The following is a 17,679-nucleotide window of genomic DNA, read 5'->3' as shown; positions in this document are numbered from 1 at the left end:
TGCTCATGTACAGGACTAATATTTCATTGGTTCAGTAATTTCAGCAATTATTCTTCCATGCCCACAGAGCGAAATACTAACAAGCATGACATACAGAAAATAAACAGACATAGAAACTGCAAGAGAAATAATTCTAAGTGACATTGTTAATACAGAGACAATTGCATAGGCAAACATGCGAATATATGCCCATAACCCCTTTTGTGGAGTAGATTTATTAGAACAAGTATTAAATAAACTCCAAATGTTGCACAGTAATTATAGCCCAATCTGAGTGACTTTTTTTTTTTTATTAATTTTTTTTACAAAACTTTTTTATGCAAAGCTCAGTACGTTACAATCGCAAACAACGTCAGAAAGATATGAAATACATACACACTGCTACAAGGACATATGCATAAACAGTATGTGTCATAATAATGAGTACCAGAACGGAGAAAATGACAACAGACAATAATTTAAGAGGCTGAGAAAATATAAAGAAAAGAATGAACTGGTTATTCTATTTATTAAATGAGAGAAAGAGAGTCAGGTAGAAAATATAAATTCAAGTAGGGAGGCGGTGTGTCCTGTCGGCAGAGAGGAAGAGGGAGAAGATGAAGTGCTAAGGAGAAAGAGAAAGAGGGGAAGGAGAGGAGAGCGAGGTAAGGACCAGGTGGACTAACTAAGAGATTGTAAAATTATACCGAGAAGGGCTTATGAAGATGGAAGTAGGGAGCCCACGGCTCCCACACTTTGGGGAACGATGTAGAGGTGTTGTGAAGAATGCTGGTCATATATTCCATTGTACATGTGTGCCAGAGTCTGACAATAATCACTTAGGGGTATATTTAATAAACTGCGGGTTTGAAAAAGTGGAGATGTTGCCTATAGCAATCAATCAGATTCTAGCTGTCATTTTGTAGAATGCACTAAATAAATGACAGCTAGAATCTGATTGGTTGCTATAGGCAACATCTCCACTTTTTCAAACCTGCAGTTTAGTAAATATACCCTTAAAGTGTTGGAGCACTAGGCTGTTTCCAATCAGTAGCTATTTGGCACAAGGCAGCTCAAACTATACGTCTAAACAGTTTGTTCTGGTGAACAGTGGGAGACGGTGTCCCAAGTGGTAGGAGGGAGAACCTGGGTTTGGGGGGGGGGGTGGACATTGAGGTGTAATAAGAGGGACGCAAAGTTCTTAAGCTCCAGTCAAAACGGCCTTAGTTTGGGGCAATCTGACTGATTTTTTATCTAAAAGGTTTAAGGATTGGTGATGCGGATTTAATGCTCTATATTAGGGATTGGTAAGCCTTTAGGAATTGATCCAGGATGGTTATTTTGGTAGTATAAAGAGACCACACAGCTGACTGCGTTTGGCAATTAATTCAGATGACGCTTACATACCCCCAGCATTGGGGTGAAAAGTCTATTGCGTATTTGGATTTGAACTACAATTTTTTTTATTTATCCTCTATATAAATCTCTGATAGCTGATGAAACATGTCCATAAATAACAATCATTTATCACATATGTGCAACGAAAAGGATACTTGCAATTATTCTAGGCATCGGGTGAGTGGTATTTTACGTTAATAATTGACTGTAGCTACTGTTACTTTGAGTGAAGAGTGTTTATTTTATATGCTGCTTGGATTTACCAAGGAACACAGTGGAAGGCTGCTGGAACATACATTTTATGCATGGAAAGGACAGATGAAAATCATTGTGAGTATTCGGTGTCCACTTTTCCAGTATTGGAGTGACTGTATCGCCGTTCTGCCATATACTTAAAGAATCCACTTGTGTCCATGTATGAATGGCGTTTATACATCAAATACATTTATAACAAATATAGTAGAATACAGATTTAACTGAATTACGGAAGGGACAAATGAAGTATTTGTCTAAGCAACGTCTGTTCATTTCCACAATCAGAGTGACTGTTTTGTTTCACTTTGCCACATTTTCAAAGGAATGAATTGTGTTTATCTTTGTAAGAATATCCCTATGTCTATCCCAAGCATGTTTAAACTGCCCTACTATATTAGCCTCTGATGGGAGGCTATTCCACTTATCCACTACCCTTTTTTGTGAAGTAGTTTTTCCTGACATTTCCTCTGAACCTACTTCCCTCCAGTTTCAGTTCATGTCCTCCTGTTCTAGTACTTCTCTTTCTTTGAAGAATGTTTCCCTCCTGTACCTTGTTCAAACCCTTGATATATTTGAAAGTTTCTAAGTAAGTATTGTGCTGTAGACCATGCACCGTTTTAGTTGCCCTTCTTTGTACAGTCTCTAATGTATTTATATCCTTCTGGAGATATGGCCTCCAGAATTGAACACAGTATTCTAGATGAGGCCGCACCAATGACTTATACAGTGACATTATTACTTCTTTCTTTCTGCTACTGATTCCTCTCCCTATACAACCAAGCATCTGACTTGCCTTCCTCATTGCTTTGTTACATTGCTTACCTGCCTTTAAGTCACCTGAAATAGTGACTCCTAGATCCCTTTCCTCTTCGGTAGTTTCCATTATAGTGCTATTAATTATATATTTAGCCTTAGGGTTTTCGAGATGCAAGTGTATGATTTTGCATTTTTGGCATTAAACTGTAGTTGCCACTCTCTTGCCCATTCCTCTAGTCTACTTAGATCATCAATTACTTTTTATACCCCTCCTGGTGTATCTACCCTGTTGCATATATTTGTGTCATCTGCATAAAGACATACTTTCCCTTCAATACCACTTGCAATGTCTCCAATAAAGATATTAAAAACCACTGGCCCAAGTACAGATCCTTGGGGTACTCCACTGGTAACCTTTCCCTCCTGTGAATGTACTCTATTTACTATAACTCTCTGTTTTCTATCCTGCAACCAAGATCTTATCCATTCACTCATCTTAGAATCCATTCCCAAACTTTCAAGATTATGTAATAGTCTGAAAATACTGCCGTTTTACATGATACTATAGAACAATGCCTTCTGGTTTGTGGCAACAGTTCTCACATGAACTAGCTTCTATATACTGAAAAGTGGGAGCCGGATGAATTTGGGGGTTTTGGTTTTAAACATTTTGTTTATTTCTTCTTGTGGCCTTTACTATTTTTTGTCCCTTTCAGAGAAAAATATGTGTGGCTGTTGTATTTAGATTGGATTGGTGTAAATTGTATAACGCTACTGTTTGATTTATTTATATGAACAGAATACACTGATGTATGTGCTGATATATTTGAAATCCTTTCATCAAAAAAATATTGAACAAAAATAATTGCGTTGCATCATTTCTCCTCTGTTCGTGCGACAGACAATGTGTGACCTTTAAATGCTGACAACACAACATAGGTTGTAAGATCATCAGGTCAGTGTTATTGAATTGATAATTTATAAAGCTGCCCTCACACATTGTGATCTGGCCTCTGCTGCATAGATCACCTGCAATGTGGTCTCACAGTGCTTTGCAGGGAAGGGTCAAACAATGACCCTACTAAGGGAGAGCTGACGGTTGTTGACCCGAGATGGGGTGGGTGGGGCAAATAGATGTAAGTGACCTATGGTATCATAGCGATATGCAAGAGAACTTTCATAGCCTGATTATTCTCTACTCAACTCCTGACAGTTGGCACAAGCTAAGACCTATCTCTGCTGTGGCTGTACCCAGTGCGATTTATTAGACCATGTTGCACCTTGCTCCTGTATTCCCTGCCAGCATTGCTAGACTAAACAGTATGATCACAGTAACCAGCCAAAAGTACATCATGTAGGCAGCATAAGGAAATCATTGCACCAAAGATAATTAATATTTCAGCATAAACATTCCCTACCTGGTCTTCATCAAAGAGGACACCTCGCTGTTTCTTTATCCTCTTCGTCAGATCTCCACCGTCACAGTATTCCATCACAATGTACAGATTATTCTTCTCTGCAATTAAACATTTTACTTTATGTAAATAGACAGAGTGACATTTTGGAGAACTGTTGCATTGGAAAAATCTACTGTGATCCATAGGAACCAATTAGGCCTTTCCCCCCCACCCCCCACCCCCGAAAGATTGGATACTAAACGCTGAGTACCCAAAACCCGACACCAATTTACCCGATAGTATAACAGCGATTGTCATGTTTCCTACCTTGTGTTCATAGCGACTGCTTGTAAAACATACTTGAAACAATAGCGGCAAAGCAACATGCCATCCTGGGGAAAATGGCGTTACGTTAAACAGCGACACTGAGATTGTTGGTATTCAGGTGGTGATTTAAGGAAGCGACGTGTATACAATGTGTTTTTAAAAACCGTTCTACACTGTACACGCGGCGCATTCCTTAAATGTTGATTCGCCACTATTGTTTCAAGTATGTATTACAAGCAGTCGCTATGAACACAAGGTAGGTATCATGACAATCGGTGTTATACTAAAGGGTAAATTGGTGTCAGGTTTTGGGTAGTCGCTGAAGTGACAACCACCTGAAACTGCACTAGACAATTACACATCTTGACTGGTTGCTGTGGACTAAAGACCATTTTTTCTGTGCACAAGTTTTTTTAAATGTCCCCCCAGGTTTTATTTTAAATGACAGCTATTCTGCATATTTAGATTATAATATTCAATTTGCCTCTTTCAGCCAAGTGTCATTACATAATTTACTGAAAGTATAGTAAATGCTTGGACGTAACTGTCAATGGATGTGGAAGAAAAACAAGCAAACGATAAAAGCGAGTTGACAATTGATATGAATTTGTCATTAGCATGCAATGTTTTTATGTTTGCCCAAAGTATTTGATGCAAATTTAAATTCTAAAGATTTTCATATCACTGCTTTTGTCGTTTACCTTCACCTCTTTCCACCAGTGCATTCATGAATGTAGTTAATTGATTTCAAAAAGCAACAAACCTTCTATTGACGTGAAAAATGTTACAATATTTGGGTGTTTCATCTTGGACAAAAGGGTAACCTCTTTGTAAGACGCCTCTTTCTCCTTTCGGGGCATCTATAGAATAAAGCAGAAGGAAGATTGGAGAGGAAATATCATTCAGTTGTACTAATCTAGTGGTGTTGATGACCATATTCAATAAAAATAAACAGAAAACATAACACTGCAATGTGCAAAAGATGATAATACAAAGTGAGCCACGTGTCTGGGTGCACTACCGACTCCAGAAGTGGGTACACCTTTCCTTCTCTGTTCATTTGTAGAATGTTTTTTTTTTTTATTATTTTGATTTAGTTGATTTGGCCACACCTAATGTTTTTGTTATCTCTTTGATGGGTTTGTTTTGATTTTTCTGCCTAATGATGGCTTGTTTCACTGACAGTGACAGCTCTTTGGATCATATTGAGAGTCGAAAGCAACAGATGCAAATGTCACACCTAGAATCAACGCCAGACCTTTTACCTGCTTAATTGATGATGAAATAACGAGGGAATAGCCCACACATGTCCATGAAATAGCTTTTGAGTCAATTGTCCCATTACTTTGGGTCCCTTAAAAAGTGGGAGGCACATATAGAAACCGTTGTAATTCTTACACCGTTCACCTGATTTGGATCTAAACTTCCTCAAATTAAAGCTGAAAGTCTGCAGTTAAAGCACATCTTGTTAGTTTCACTTCAAATCCATTTGTGGTGGTGTATAGAGCCCAAAATATGAGAATTGTGTCGATGTCCCAATATTTATGGACTTGACTGTATATATATATATATATATATATATATATATATATATATTAGCATTACTATACAATTGCTAATATGTTGATTTTGTGTTTGATATGTTTGCAATTTGCTTTTTTGATACTTCTATTACAATATAACGCAGTTTATAGTGTGTTTTAGTCACTGTATTGACAGGTATATATAATTAGGACAGATGATTCTGGGTGCCTCAGAATGGTATAGAAGGATAGCAGTGGTGCCTAACCATTGCCCCTGATGAAAGTAAAGGGAAATGTAACGATCGCTGGGTAGGAAATGTTTTGTAATGTATATTTTTCTTTCATTATTTTGGTCTTTTTTTTTATATTTTTCTATTAAAATCGTTTTGTATTTTTGTACTCTGCTGGTCTGTTCATTTTATTCGAACAATTGATGATATAAAATACATGTTCCCATTCCTTGAAATAACTTGAGATGTTTGAAATTCTATTTACATTATCCGTGTTGCCTCGTGCAAGATATTGTTTTCTCTTATCAGCGATTTTGTCTAAAAGTTGACAAACAGGGACTGGCTGCAGTGTCCATCAATGTAATAACTGAGAGGAAGGGCTAGATTTACTAAGCTGCGGGTTTGAAAAAGTGGGGATGTTGCCTATAGCAACCAATAAGATTCTAGCTTTCATTTATTTAGTACCTTCTACAAAATGACAGCTAGAATCTGATTGGTTGCTATAGGCAACATCCCCACTTTTTCAAACCCGCAGCTTAGTAAATCTAGCCCGAAGTCTGTAATGTGTAGAAAAATATCACCCCCTCCCAACCCATGAAACATTGATGCAATAATTGAAAACATCATTAGTATACTAACTAATATCTGGCAATTAGGGGTCTAGTTATCACAGGGAGAAAAGCCCTTAATCCAGCAAAAACTTCCATTTAAGGGTTTCTCCCTATCTAGCAAAGCCCCTGGCCGGTGAAGACTGTTGCTAAGTATCGGGGAAGGCTAATTGTAAAGGACAAGAACAAGTCCTGCTGCTGTATTCGTTTTTATTATACTTTATTTATTTTTTTAACACATCTGGAACCGCAAGTTGGCTCATACATGTGCAGATGGACCCTGCACTGGCTTGGCGAGTGGTATGGCTCCTCTTGCACCTGCCAGCCTAAGTTTAAGTGATAAATTGAGGCGAGACAATGGGCTAGATTTACTAAACTGCTGGTTTGAAAAAGTGGAGATGTTGCCTATAGCAACCAATAAGATTATAGCTGTCATTTATTTAGTGAACTCTACAAAATGACAGCTAGAATCTGACTGGTTGCTATAGGCAACATCTCCACTTTTTCAAACCCGCAGTTTAGTAGATATACCCCAAGATGTTTTATCTCTGCGATAAGCAGCAATAGAAAATCCTTGTTGATCGCTTCAATTTCATAAACGGATCCCTTTGTTCCCTGGGCAAAACATTACCTGAGATTCTACATGCTACCATCTGATGGACCGGTGTTGTGGTGGAACAGACAGAGCACTGTTAAGATATTGAGCATTGTGACATCTCAGTTTGAGACAAAATGTCCGACAGAGAGAATTTACCACTTAACACATTACTCTGATTACAGGTCAGTAGATGAGGATTTCTAAGTCATTTCCTGACTGAAGGCGAAAGTGTTCTGTGAATCACACTGGAAAATAATTTTATTGTTGGGAAATCTAAACAGAATCATAACCATCTCCTGGTGGACTTTGTACACTTTGGCATTGCCAATTGTTTGCTATTAACTGTACAAAGATTTTCCAGTGTAGAAGTAGGAGGTTCTAATTGGCCAAAAAACAACTCCTGATGACCTTGCTCACTGCCCTACAGAGGAGTCCACGCAATATAAAACACTTGTGATACTCTGTTATGGTAAGAGAACGACTTGGGTAGTTGAGTGATTCTTAAATAATCTAAATTTGACCTCCAGTCAACACAAAATGATGACACATTCCCTTAGCTAATATAGGGGCATTGTACCTCTTTGGTTCATGAGATACTGCACATTTAAATCTAACCAGAACTCAGACAGTGTGTTGAGTGAAGCTACTGAACGGCTGCCACGTTTCAGTCAATAATGTAATTTGAACGGAGACCTGGTTTAAATGGTCAGTGCGAGCTTGCTATAACGGATACCTACCTTATTACTTATTTATAAGGCAATAACCTATTCTGCAACACAAATTATTAGTATACTAACACATTAGGGAAAATAGTGTACCAGAACATGTCACCTTTGATAGATTTATCTCCTTGATTACACATTGTATGTTGTCTTTTTTTCCTTTTGCCAGAAACGCTTTTCCAAATGATCCTTCCCCGATCATCCGAATGATTTCATAGTTATCCATCGTTTTCTGTCAGATTACACCTTAAAAGAGGAACCAAATAATTATTTATTAAGGCAGTAGGCTATAAGACACGCTACAATTGTAGAGAGACCAGGTAAAATGCCCCCATCACCTACACAAAGGGTAGAAGCCATTTTGTGGGTGAACCAATGTTGATCAGAAAAAAGCCCCATGTATTCACACATAACTGGCGACATAACCGAGGGAAGAAACACTTTAACACGGGTGCATTATCAAGACATTCAAAAACCTTGCACATTTATAAATAAACAGTAAATTACTATTTTACAGTATACAAACTTGATTTACAAACAAATCATATTATTATGGGGATTAAAATAATGTGAATGAGGGTGAAGACAGTTCCTCTATTGAATAAAATAGTTCAACATCAGCAATGATTACCAAAGGCCTGTCCTGTACTTTCTGCCTGTCAACAGTCCCTAGTGAACCGATATCTAACCGATATCTAATAATAGTTCGGTCCACAAAATGGCTGCTTCTGTTCTGTGCAGATGACACGTATAAGTTAATAAAATCCCTACGTTTTATTCCTCCCCTTTCATTCTAGTACGTATAGGTAATTTAGAGGTGAATATATCGTAGTTGTTGCTATGTGAATTATTGACTCATAATGAACAATTCATATTCCCCCACCTCTGCTAAATAATCACAGAAAACGGAGTTTGCCTTTGATAAACAGTAACTACTGAGCAAAGCCTCTCGCAGACGTGGTAATGCATTGCCTCGCTGAGCAAGAAGAGGAAAACGATATGTATAATTTATTCAGAATTAGATTATTACTTCTGTGTGTAGCAGAAATTAATAGCGTGAAATGATATGTTGTAGGTAACAAAGAATGTTGAACACATGAACATGGAGAGTATTAGAGCACTCAGGTGAGGTGCTTCAGAATACCTTGATTTTCTTACCAGGAAACTGTGGTGTTATAAAGAACGATGCACTCAGACAGCATGTAATGAAGGTTCAGATAGCATGTAATGAAGGTTCAGACCGCAAGTAATGAAGATTAACTACCACACTAAAGTGATTTTGCTGTAAAAGAGCCACTTGCAGTATTTTGACAAAATTACTATGGTGCAACAAGGAAAAAGTGTCCCCCATTCACTATAATGATACTCCGAGTGTACTGGCTGGGCAACAGGGGGCATCTGGCCCCCGACCCGGTCCCATAGTGGGCTACCTTGAGCATTTGTTCTTCCTTTAAAATGTTCCTAATAGGCTGCAGAGCTGACTCTCCCAATCCCCCCCAGGCTAAATTTGCCAGTCAGCCCCTGACTCTCACTTTAGTATACAGCAGTACCCTGATTAGGAAATTGAGGCGCTGTAAGACACCCTTTGGTCTCTGCTCTTAGAGAGACGATAACTTACAAATCCCCTGATTAGCTGAAATTAAACAAACAATCTATCCATTGCAGTGGAGAGGGAGCTTTAGTCATAGTTGCCTAGACTCCCGAATTTGTGTGAGTTCTCCCGGACTCCCGAGAGAGCAGGCAAAAATCCCGGATCCAGCTGTCTCCATTGTTGAAGATGGGTGGGGCGGGGCTAAATGTGCCATTGTGGCCCCACCCCCTGCTGCAATTGGCCAAAATTACATAAGATAGACAGGGGGCAGAGCCTAATAGTGCACCACGCGTGGCCACGCCCCTTCGACAGACCCCCTCCCGGACAGCTGCCTTCAAAAGTGGGTAAGTATGGCTTTAGTTAATCAAAAAATTATTCTGAAGCTGGTCACAGCACCCTGCCATAGGTATGTATAAGTTACTAAAACATCCCAAGTCACTGACTTAAATAAACTAAAATAAACTTTGTTCTCTGCATATACTGCAGAATAAGAGCGTTATGGCAGCTCCCTATCAGGAACTGTGAGGTTCTAGAACTGATAGTTTATTATTTAAAGTGACACTATTCTTAAAATTGTATAGTTTGATTGTATATTAAAATGTAATCTTTACAGGTGTATAGTCGGTCATTTTAGTTATTTTGTGTGGATAACATTTTGCACAAAACATATATCAAAACACTGCAAAGCAAAAATAAACTGGTTCATCTGGTCTGCTCACTTTCGTGTTAGATTTTGTTTTTCCCTATGAAAGTAGGGAGTGGAGGTTTTTAGTTATAAATCATCACAATATCCTTTTATTTGTCCCATGCATTTTATAAATGTGCGATTCCTCATAACCGTATATATAGGTTATGTCCTATACTTTGATTGGGACCTGTTTTGTGCCTGCATGTGATACTGGTATAACACACTTCAAACACAAAATTGCTACCTAGAAGGACAGACTCCATGCACACTGCCTGCTTAGAGTAAAAAAATAAAAATGAGAAAGCCCTGAAATGAAAAGCACTGGGACACTTCCCAACCTCCCTGGGTGGTGAGAAGACTGGCTGTGGGGATCGGAAGCAAAACTGGGATCCCTGGACCCTCAGACAAATAAAGTAACAAAAAAAAGAAGTGGAAAAAAAAAATTACGCAGAATTTTGAAATAAACTTTAATTGAATAAAGGGCTCCAGAAAATAATATTTTTTTCACTACTGTATTAAGTAAAAACAAATCCCTTAATTTATCTCTGTTGATAGAAAATGGCCCAAATGACAAAAAAAATAAATAAATAAAAAAATTGCCATAAAAAAATCCCACCCACATACTAGCGCTGAACAGCTCTAAGTGACTAAAGTCTGGAATCCTTAGAACTCCCCTTCATCTACCAGCCAATCGCAAGCTGCCAGAGTGGTAAAATTGGCTGATACACCATTCATACTGCCTGAACAACCTGGGTTTTTGCCAGGGGCAAGCTCAGACGTCCCGGGTTTAGGCGCAGTATGAATGGTGTTAGTGAAAAATCCCGGGTCTGAAAACCCAGGATTTAGACCCAGGACTTTTGGTGAGGTAATTCCAGTGTCGGCCCTGGTTAGTCTGCAGTATGAATGGTGAGGCCCCAGGGCCGGTGCTAGGGTCCTTGGCGCCCTAGGCACACTTTCAAAAATCCGCTGCCCCCCCTAGGCACACTTTCAAAATCCGCGCCCCCCCAGGCACACTTTCAAAATCCATGCCCCCCACGTCTTTCCTTACCTTAACTTGCCTCCATAAAGCTGCTCCTCCTCCTCCACTCACTGACACTGTCGGGCCGTGATGATGATGTCACGCCCGACAGTCAGTGAGTGGAGGGGAAGAGACAGAGCGCTCCATCAGCTATTGGAGGGGAGGGCGGCGGTGGAGATCCATAGCCCCTTTCCCCCTTCCCGTGGATTTATCTGAAGCTGTGCGGCGGCCGTGGAAGGTATGGTCAGCGGTTGCCGCACAGTTTTAAAGTAATTTTAATTCTGTGGCGCCCTCCAGAGCCCGGCGCCCTAGGCAACTGCCTAACCTTGCCTAATGGGAGCGCCGGGCCTGTGAGGCCCAGGTTTTTTTTTTAGCTCTGCTCCATTCCTGCTGAATGAATGGAACAAATTAATGCCATTGTCTCTGTTTTATTAATTAGTCAGACCTAATTAATAAAACAGAGAGAAAATGCCAAGTTGAAATGTTATTTTTGTAACACTGATAACAGAACATGCACTATTTAAAGCCTAAAACCTTGCAATAGTAAAATAATGTCCCATTAAATAAATAAAAAAATTTTTAAGTTAATTTCACTTTAAATATTAATGCATACAGGTGGGTGATCCATGCTGCTGCATTTTAGGGTCAGGATTTGAAACGAAAAACTGAAGGACTTGCAAAGAAGTGGTTATTTCTAAACCTCACTCTGAAATTGGCAACCAAAGCGAACATCTGTAATGCCAAAAAAAAGCCCTATAGCTACTGATGCTATTTCCAAAACATCCAACCCACAGGTACCACCCCTGTTTTGTCAAGACAGTCTACCATATTTATAAACATACTGTAAACGACTTCGGACTGCACTTGGTTTGGAAATAAATGATTTAATTGTATGGTTTAAAAAAAGTGTAATGTTACAATGTAAATAAAGGTGCAGTCAGTTGTTAGTGTAATAAATATAACAATGTAATAACAGTTATTATCACCACACAGGTCCCTATGTAAACAGATCACATCATACAGTAGTGCTGCTGAATATTGCTGCTTTTAGAACTTACTGAAGTTACTGAATTTTACTTTGAAAATTTTACAATGTCAAACTGTAAATTGGAAGTGAAAGAGATCCATCTGTGCCAGACTACTGCCCACATAAATTACTCAGCACTTGTTACATTATATAGATGGGTCACTCCTGGCAGCTCCTCCTTCTGGTTACTATGGGCAGTAGATGCAAACATCAAGGGAGATCGCCTCCAAATTCCCCTATCACTCTCTAGTATATAATCCTTAATATAGTCCCTCCAGCAATCAGTGTATGCACAGTACCCGGCACTACCAGATAATAACCCACCCGAGTCATACTCACAGAGAGCTCCTGGCAGCCTGTCTCCCGCTGCTCCTTGCTAATCTGATCAGAAACTGAACCTTTCCTGGTCTATGAGCACAAGCTATAACCAGTTGCATTATGGGAGATGTAGTCCTACCCTGCAACACTCATCTGCAGGCTGCTGCTCCCCTCACTGACAGCAGAAAGGAACCACAAGTCACTACTTTGTCACATCTAAACAAGGAGACACGCAACAGTGTACGTAGGATGTATAACACCCAAGATGCAATCTAACATATTACATGATGTAATTAAACAGAAATTAAATATAGTATTCATTGCAGTTTTAGACAGTATTAACTATTTATATATTTATATTTCTTATTTACATATTTGTATATATATATATACATATATATATATATATATATATATATATATATATATATATATATATATATATATATATATATATGTATATTGCCCCCTCTAGAGACCCACCATGCAAGAAATTATGTTTAAAATAAGAAGTTAGTCTGTAATGCTGCAATTTCTCTGACATCTGCCAGCTGTCCTGATTTAGTTGGGACAGTCCCGACTTGCAGAAGTCATATGTGGTATGCTTACTTTCATAACATATACTACAACATATGGAGAATTAGACTTACCCAGGCTGGCATGGTATATAATTTATGTACGGCAAGAACCTATATCAGTTGGATGATCTTACCCGTCTAGTATGTCAGCCTAGACTTGTGTGATGCAATCAACTGTCATGTTCAGATCTCATCAATTACAGTATGCCTGAGGAAGGATAACAAACCTCTAAACCAATGCTCCTGGGACATGTATTTATAGGTGTGCAACCTGATTAAAGCAAATTTATTGCATACTGCATATAAAATAGTCATAAATAAAACTTTGCTAAAATCAGTGCTGGATTAGTATATAGGTCCCAATAATTTGTTAGGTGAAAACTAGTGAATAAATTGTACAACTGTATATTTTAAACACCCTAAATACAATAGCCAATATATAGAATGCAGATGTTTGGAGAACATATTTGAGATGTTAATTTTACATCCAGCATGCCAATGGCTCCCATTTTAGCTTACGGACTGTTATTGGATTTTATGGTAACACAAATCTCTAGTACAAATTTAGGTCAAATTTAATTAATGGTTTAATGTGTGGCAGAAAAACACTCAAAATCTGGTGTTTAAAGGTGAATGTAAATTACACCAAGTGCAAGTATGTTTTTACTGATATCAATCTAAAAATAAGGGGACGAATGACAAGAATGATGATTACAAACACTAGCTTGATTAAATGTTCAATCTGAGAGTGAAGGATAGTCCAGGTGACCAATCATTATCTGCATTTAATCAAGATCCACAAACCTATTCATTTAAGAATTAAATATTTGGACATCAGTTTATTCCTATCCCATGGGATGGATGGATGGACTCTATTGTTAAGTAAACTGGATAGACATCCCATTAAATAAATAAACCAGATGCGATTTAATGAGCTGTTCCCAGTCGGAGGAGCATGCTTCTTCCATTCTCTCACAATTAAAAGATTGGCTGCATTACTTTTGAGTGATAATCTTATGCACATGTTTGTTAACCGATTGAATCAGTTTATTAAGAAGTAGGATTACAGGTTCTACAGGTAGTTGGATTTCTGTTATTTGGTGAATTAAATCAATGGCATATTCCAGAACTGAACTATTAAGGGGCAATCCAAACAAATGCATATGGATGACTGAGTGTTCCCACAATTTTGTCCAGTAGAGATCAGAGGTTTGGAGAAATATCTTGTGTAACCTAAATTGTACCAGATACCATTTGGTATAACTTTTCTAAGCATTTTTATTTAGAGATACATTAATTGAAGCTTTGACTACTCTATGGGGGGAATTCAGTTGGCTACGTTACTTTTGGCAGTAACGTGGTCTACGCTCTATTACTGTTAATACAGTAAGTTTAACGCGGATTGGAGCCCCGAGCAAAGATCAGCGTTAAAGATTATCATACTAACGGTAATAATACGCACTATTGCCGTAGTAATGGTAATAGTGCGCAGGCTGCGTTACTTTCAGCAGTAACAATTGAATTCCGCCCAATGTCTGATGCATTCACTGTCCTCTTCATCTAGTGTGATATTTAGGTCTCTTTCCCATGTCTCTGGTTGAGGTTCAGGACTCAGAGCACAGTACTGAGTTATAGAGGATAGAGATCAGCCCTTTGCATTATATTACATAAGTACCGATGAGCTCAGTCTGGGTTCGCTGTCTTAATTTACAGGATTTCATCTGCGTTTGAATGGAAAAAGGAAGGAAACATCTACTTTAAGCCATGGAAGAGAGAAACTTATTGTATTTCCTGGAGGTAACATTGGGTGATGCCAAGGTGGGGTGAGAGGTGAAGGGTAGTTGATCATTTATAATATGGGTTAGTTGTGTTCCAAGTTGTTAGTGTAAGTTTAATTATCAGGCCAGTATTTCGGTCCCTAAGTGATAGAGCCCAGGCTGTCCTCTCCCAGGAGGGCCCTTTCAATTTCAACCCAATTTTTAACTCCGGGGATTGCATCCCACACAACTAGATGGCTCAGCTGTGAAGCCTGATAATGTTTCCTCAGTAGGGATAGGCCTAAACCTCATCAAGTTGGCGTTTCTTTAAGATTCATCTATGTATTCTGAGTTCCTTTTGATTGCGTTAATTCAACCAATCCATGAATTGATTTTAATTTAAAGAAATTTACTCTCAAAGGCATATATATCCTTTTTCTCAAGTCCACCCATATACCTTAATCTGCCAGTGGAGGATCCAGGGGGAAGTGATCGGGGCAATCACCCCACCCCGCCTTTTAAATGGTCAAGATGCTGATCAAAGAGGGCAGATCAAACCGGGACCAGCCAATCAGAATAAGGGGGCGTGCTATGCTTATCCCCCCCAGCAAAAACTAAAGTCTAGGTCCGCCCCTGTAATCAGCTACACTTGTGCACTTAGACCTGCCCCTGCTACGTTACCATTCATACCTGAGGAAGGGTTACCTCCCATAGTCAGAGCAGCACAACATAACATACACCCCCACCAGGCAGCGCTAAGAGAACTGCGTTTGTATATTTCCAAAGACTGTGAATTGGGTACATACACTATGAAATGCGATTGGTGTACAAGAACGTGCAATTAGGCACATAAAGAAGCATTGAGGGTTTCTAGTTTTTGTAATTTGTAAATGCCTCCTGCAGTCAGTAAAAAATGTGGTATAAGGGACACTAAGTGAAGTGATCCTGAGAGTTTAGCCATAAACCATGTGCTCTACTTCAAAAGCCAGAGCCTCAAGATCAATCCTTCAGCGTTACCGGGTTATCTGTTTGACTCATGTCTCCCAGAATCTATAGAGACAAGAACCCACAGGAACCTATAGAGAGCTGTCAGTAGATTATATCAAGTAGCAACTAGGTGTGAAAACAGGTCACTTACGTAGCTAACTCCTGTTTCTGCTGGGCTGCTCCAAACCCTCTCAAAAACCAGGAAATGAAAAGTTTCCTCCTATACTCCTCCCAGTACAAAACATTCTACACTGATATGAGATAGAGGCAGCTACTACGTTTATCAATCAAACACGTGCTGTTCATTGCAGTAAACAATCATAAAATAACCATCTGAATTAAAGGGGAAGTATCACATTTATATTTTTTCTCCTAAATTTTTTCTCCTACCTACCACCTGCCCTACTGCAGTGCAAGCAGGGCGGGTGGTAGGTAGGAGAAAAAAGTGGTATTGTTATATATCAATTTTTACTTTTAGTGATTGCTCTTTACAATAACTACAGGGTGTGGTCATGGCACCTACTTATACAAACATTAATAATTCTGAAGTTGAGAAGTCTCTCTTCTTTGCCCAATCAAAGTTTAATAATGGATATAAGATATTTTTTTGTTTCATAGATAATTTGTTTGCAATAAGAAGTGGCAGCCAATAAGAATTTGTGTCCAAGACCGAAATGAATACAAAACATCCAACTATTACATTTACCGTCAGTGGCGCTGGTAATGAAGTGAACTTCTTGGACATAATTGACAAATGTAAAGCGAGTTCTGAGAACAGATCTGTATGTTAAATCTGTGGACAAAAATTATCTGCTGAGGGTGGATAGCTTTCACCCCAGCAGTTTGATTAAAAAAGGGTAGATATGCAACTGAATTTGTGGACAAGTTTGTGAAGACGAGATATAATCTCAAGAGAATCATGAGTAAAAGGAAATGGTTTCCTATAAATCACCTGTGTTTGCCTTTAAGAAGGGTAGGACTTCAGGAAATAGGTTGGTTAAATTGGATGTGTCACAAAAAAGGAATAAATAAAGTTGTTTTTTTTTTGTTTATGCAAAGATGTGGAACCTTCCCTTGTTTGTCTTGTGGCCCCTGTATTGCCATTACTAATGGGTAGATTTACTAAGACTTCTGAAAAGGAAAAGTGGAGGAGTTGCCCATAGCAACTAATCCGATTCTAGCTATCATTTATCTACTACATTCTAGAACATGATAGCTGGCATCTGATTGGTTGTTATTGGGCAACACCTCCAATTCTCCTTATTAGAAAGTTTAGTAAATCTGCCCCTTACGGAGAGAGTTTTTCATATCCTCAGTCAGTTACTTACTACTGAATGGTTTATTTTCTTGTGATTCCAAGGGGGTAATTTACCTTAAAATCTCCATGTAGAAAGGCTTATATTGCCCAGACATTGAGAAAGGTTGAGCTGTGATGAAACAGAACATGAAAGTAAAATGGGGACTTTCCTCAGTACTGATGCTGCTGATATGACAAACTATGAAATGTATGTAGAACAAGGTTTATCTTAGTTTAGACATGTCCGCTCACAGGTGAGGTGGGGTGTGTTAGAACAGGTTTCAAGGAGAGGAGGAGGAGGAGGTAGGAAGTTACTCCTATTACAAGGAAAATTGGGCACTTTATTCCCTATGGGACTTAATAAGAATTATCACGTCTTGTTTCCTTAATATGTGACATGATTAAATTTAGGAGCTTATTCATATGTGATAATTAAGTGTTACTGTGTTTAATTGTACGGTACAGTAACTATGCAAAGATGTAAAGTAGGGGGGGTATTGTCATTTTATTTTCCTTTTATATTTGTAAAAAGGATATTGAGTGAAATCAAACAAGAATGTAATTTGTACACATCTTTTTTTAACAGTATATGTATTTGCTACCTATTGATGTATAATTCCTAACT

At 38.6% G+C, this 17,679-nt stretch overlaps 1 protein-coding gene across 5 annotated transcripts in view; it reads right to left on the bottom strand.

The window, feature by feature from the left end:
• LOC142141005 (serine/threonine-protein kinase Nek5-like) overlaps positions 1 to 15,955 on the bottom strand; it is a 54,433-nt gene extending 38,478 nt beyond the window's left edge. For 2 of the 5 annotated variants that reach the window (XM_075199057.1, XM_075199061.1), the window contains exons 1-4: positions 12,457 to 12,549; positions 7,903 to 8,039; positions 4,876 to 4,972; positions 3,807 to 3,904 (exon numbers count right to left, since the gene is read on the bottom strand). In XM_075199057.1, coding sequence (XP_075055158.1) covers positions 3,807 to 3,904; positions 4,876 to 4,972; positions 7,903 to 8,019 — 312 coding nt within the window. In that variant the 5' untranslated portion in view covers positions 8,020 to 8,039; positions 12,457 to 12,549. Of the gene's footprint in view, positions 1 to 3,806; positions 3,905 to 4,875; positions 4,973 to 7,902; positions 8,040 to 12,441; positions 12,550 to 13,147; positions 13,204 to 15,908 lie in introns of those variants that run through there. The other 3 variants (XM_075199058.1, XM_075199059.1, XM_075199060.1) reach the window with 3 other exon arrangements.
• Between the last annotated feature and the right edge of the window lie 1,724 nt (positions 15,956 to 17,679).

Source organism: Mixophyes fleayi, chromosome 2, assembly GCF_038048845.1.
Source record: "Mixophyes fleayi isolate aMixFle1 chromosome 2, aMixFle1.hap1, whole genome shotgun sequence".
In the NCBI taxonomy this organism is placed as follows: domain Eukaryota; kingdom Metazoa; phylum Chordata; class Amphibia; order Anura; family Limnodynastidae; genus Mixophyes; species Mixophyes fleayi.
Note: the sequence above shows the minus strand (reverse complement) of the source record. Positions and strands in the feature narration are given on the sequence as shown.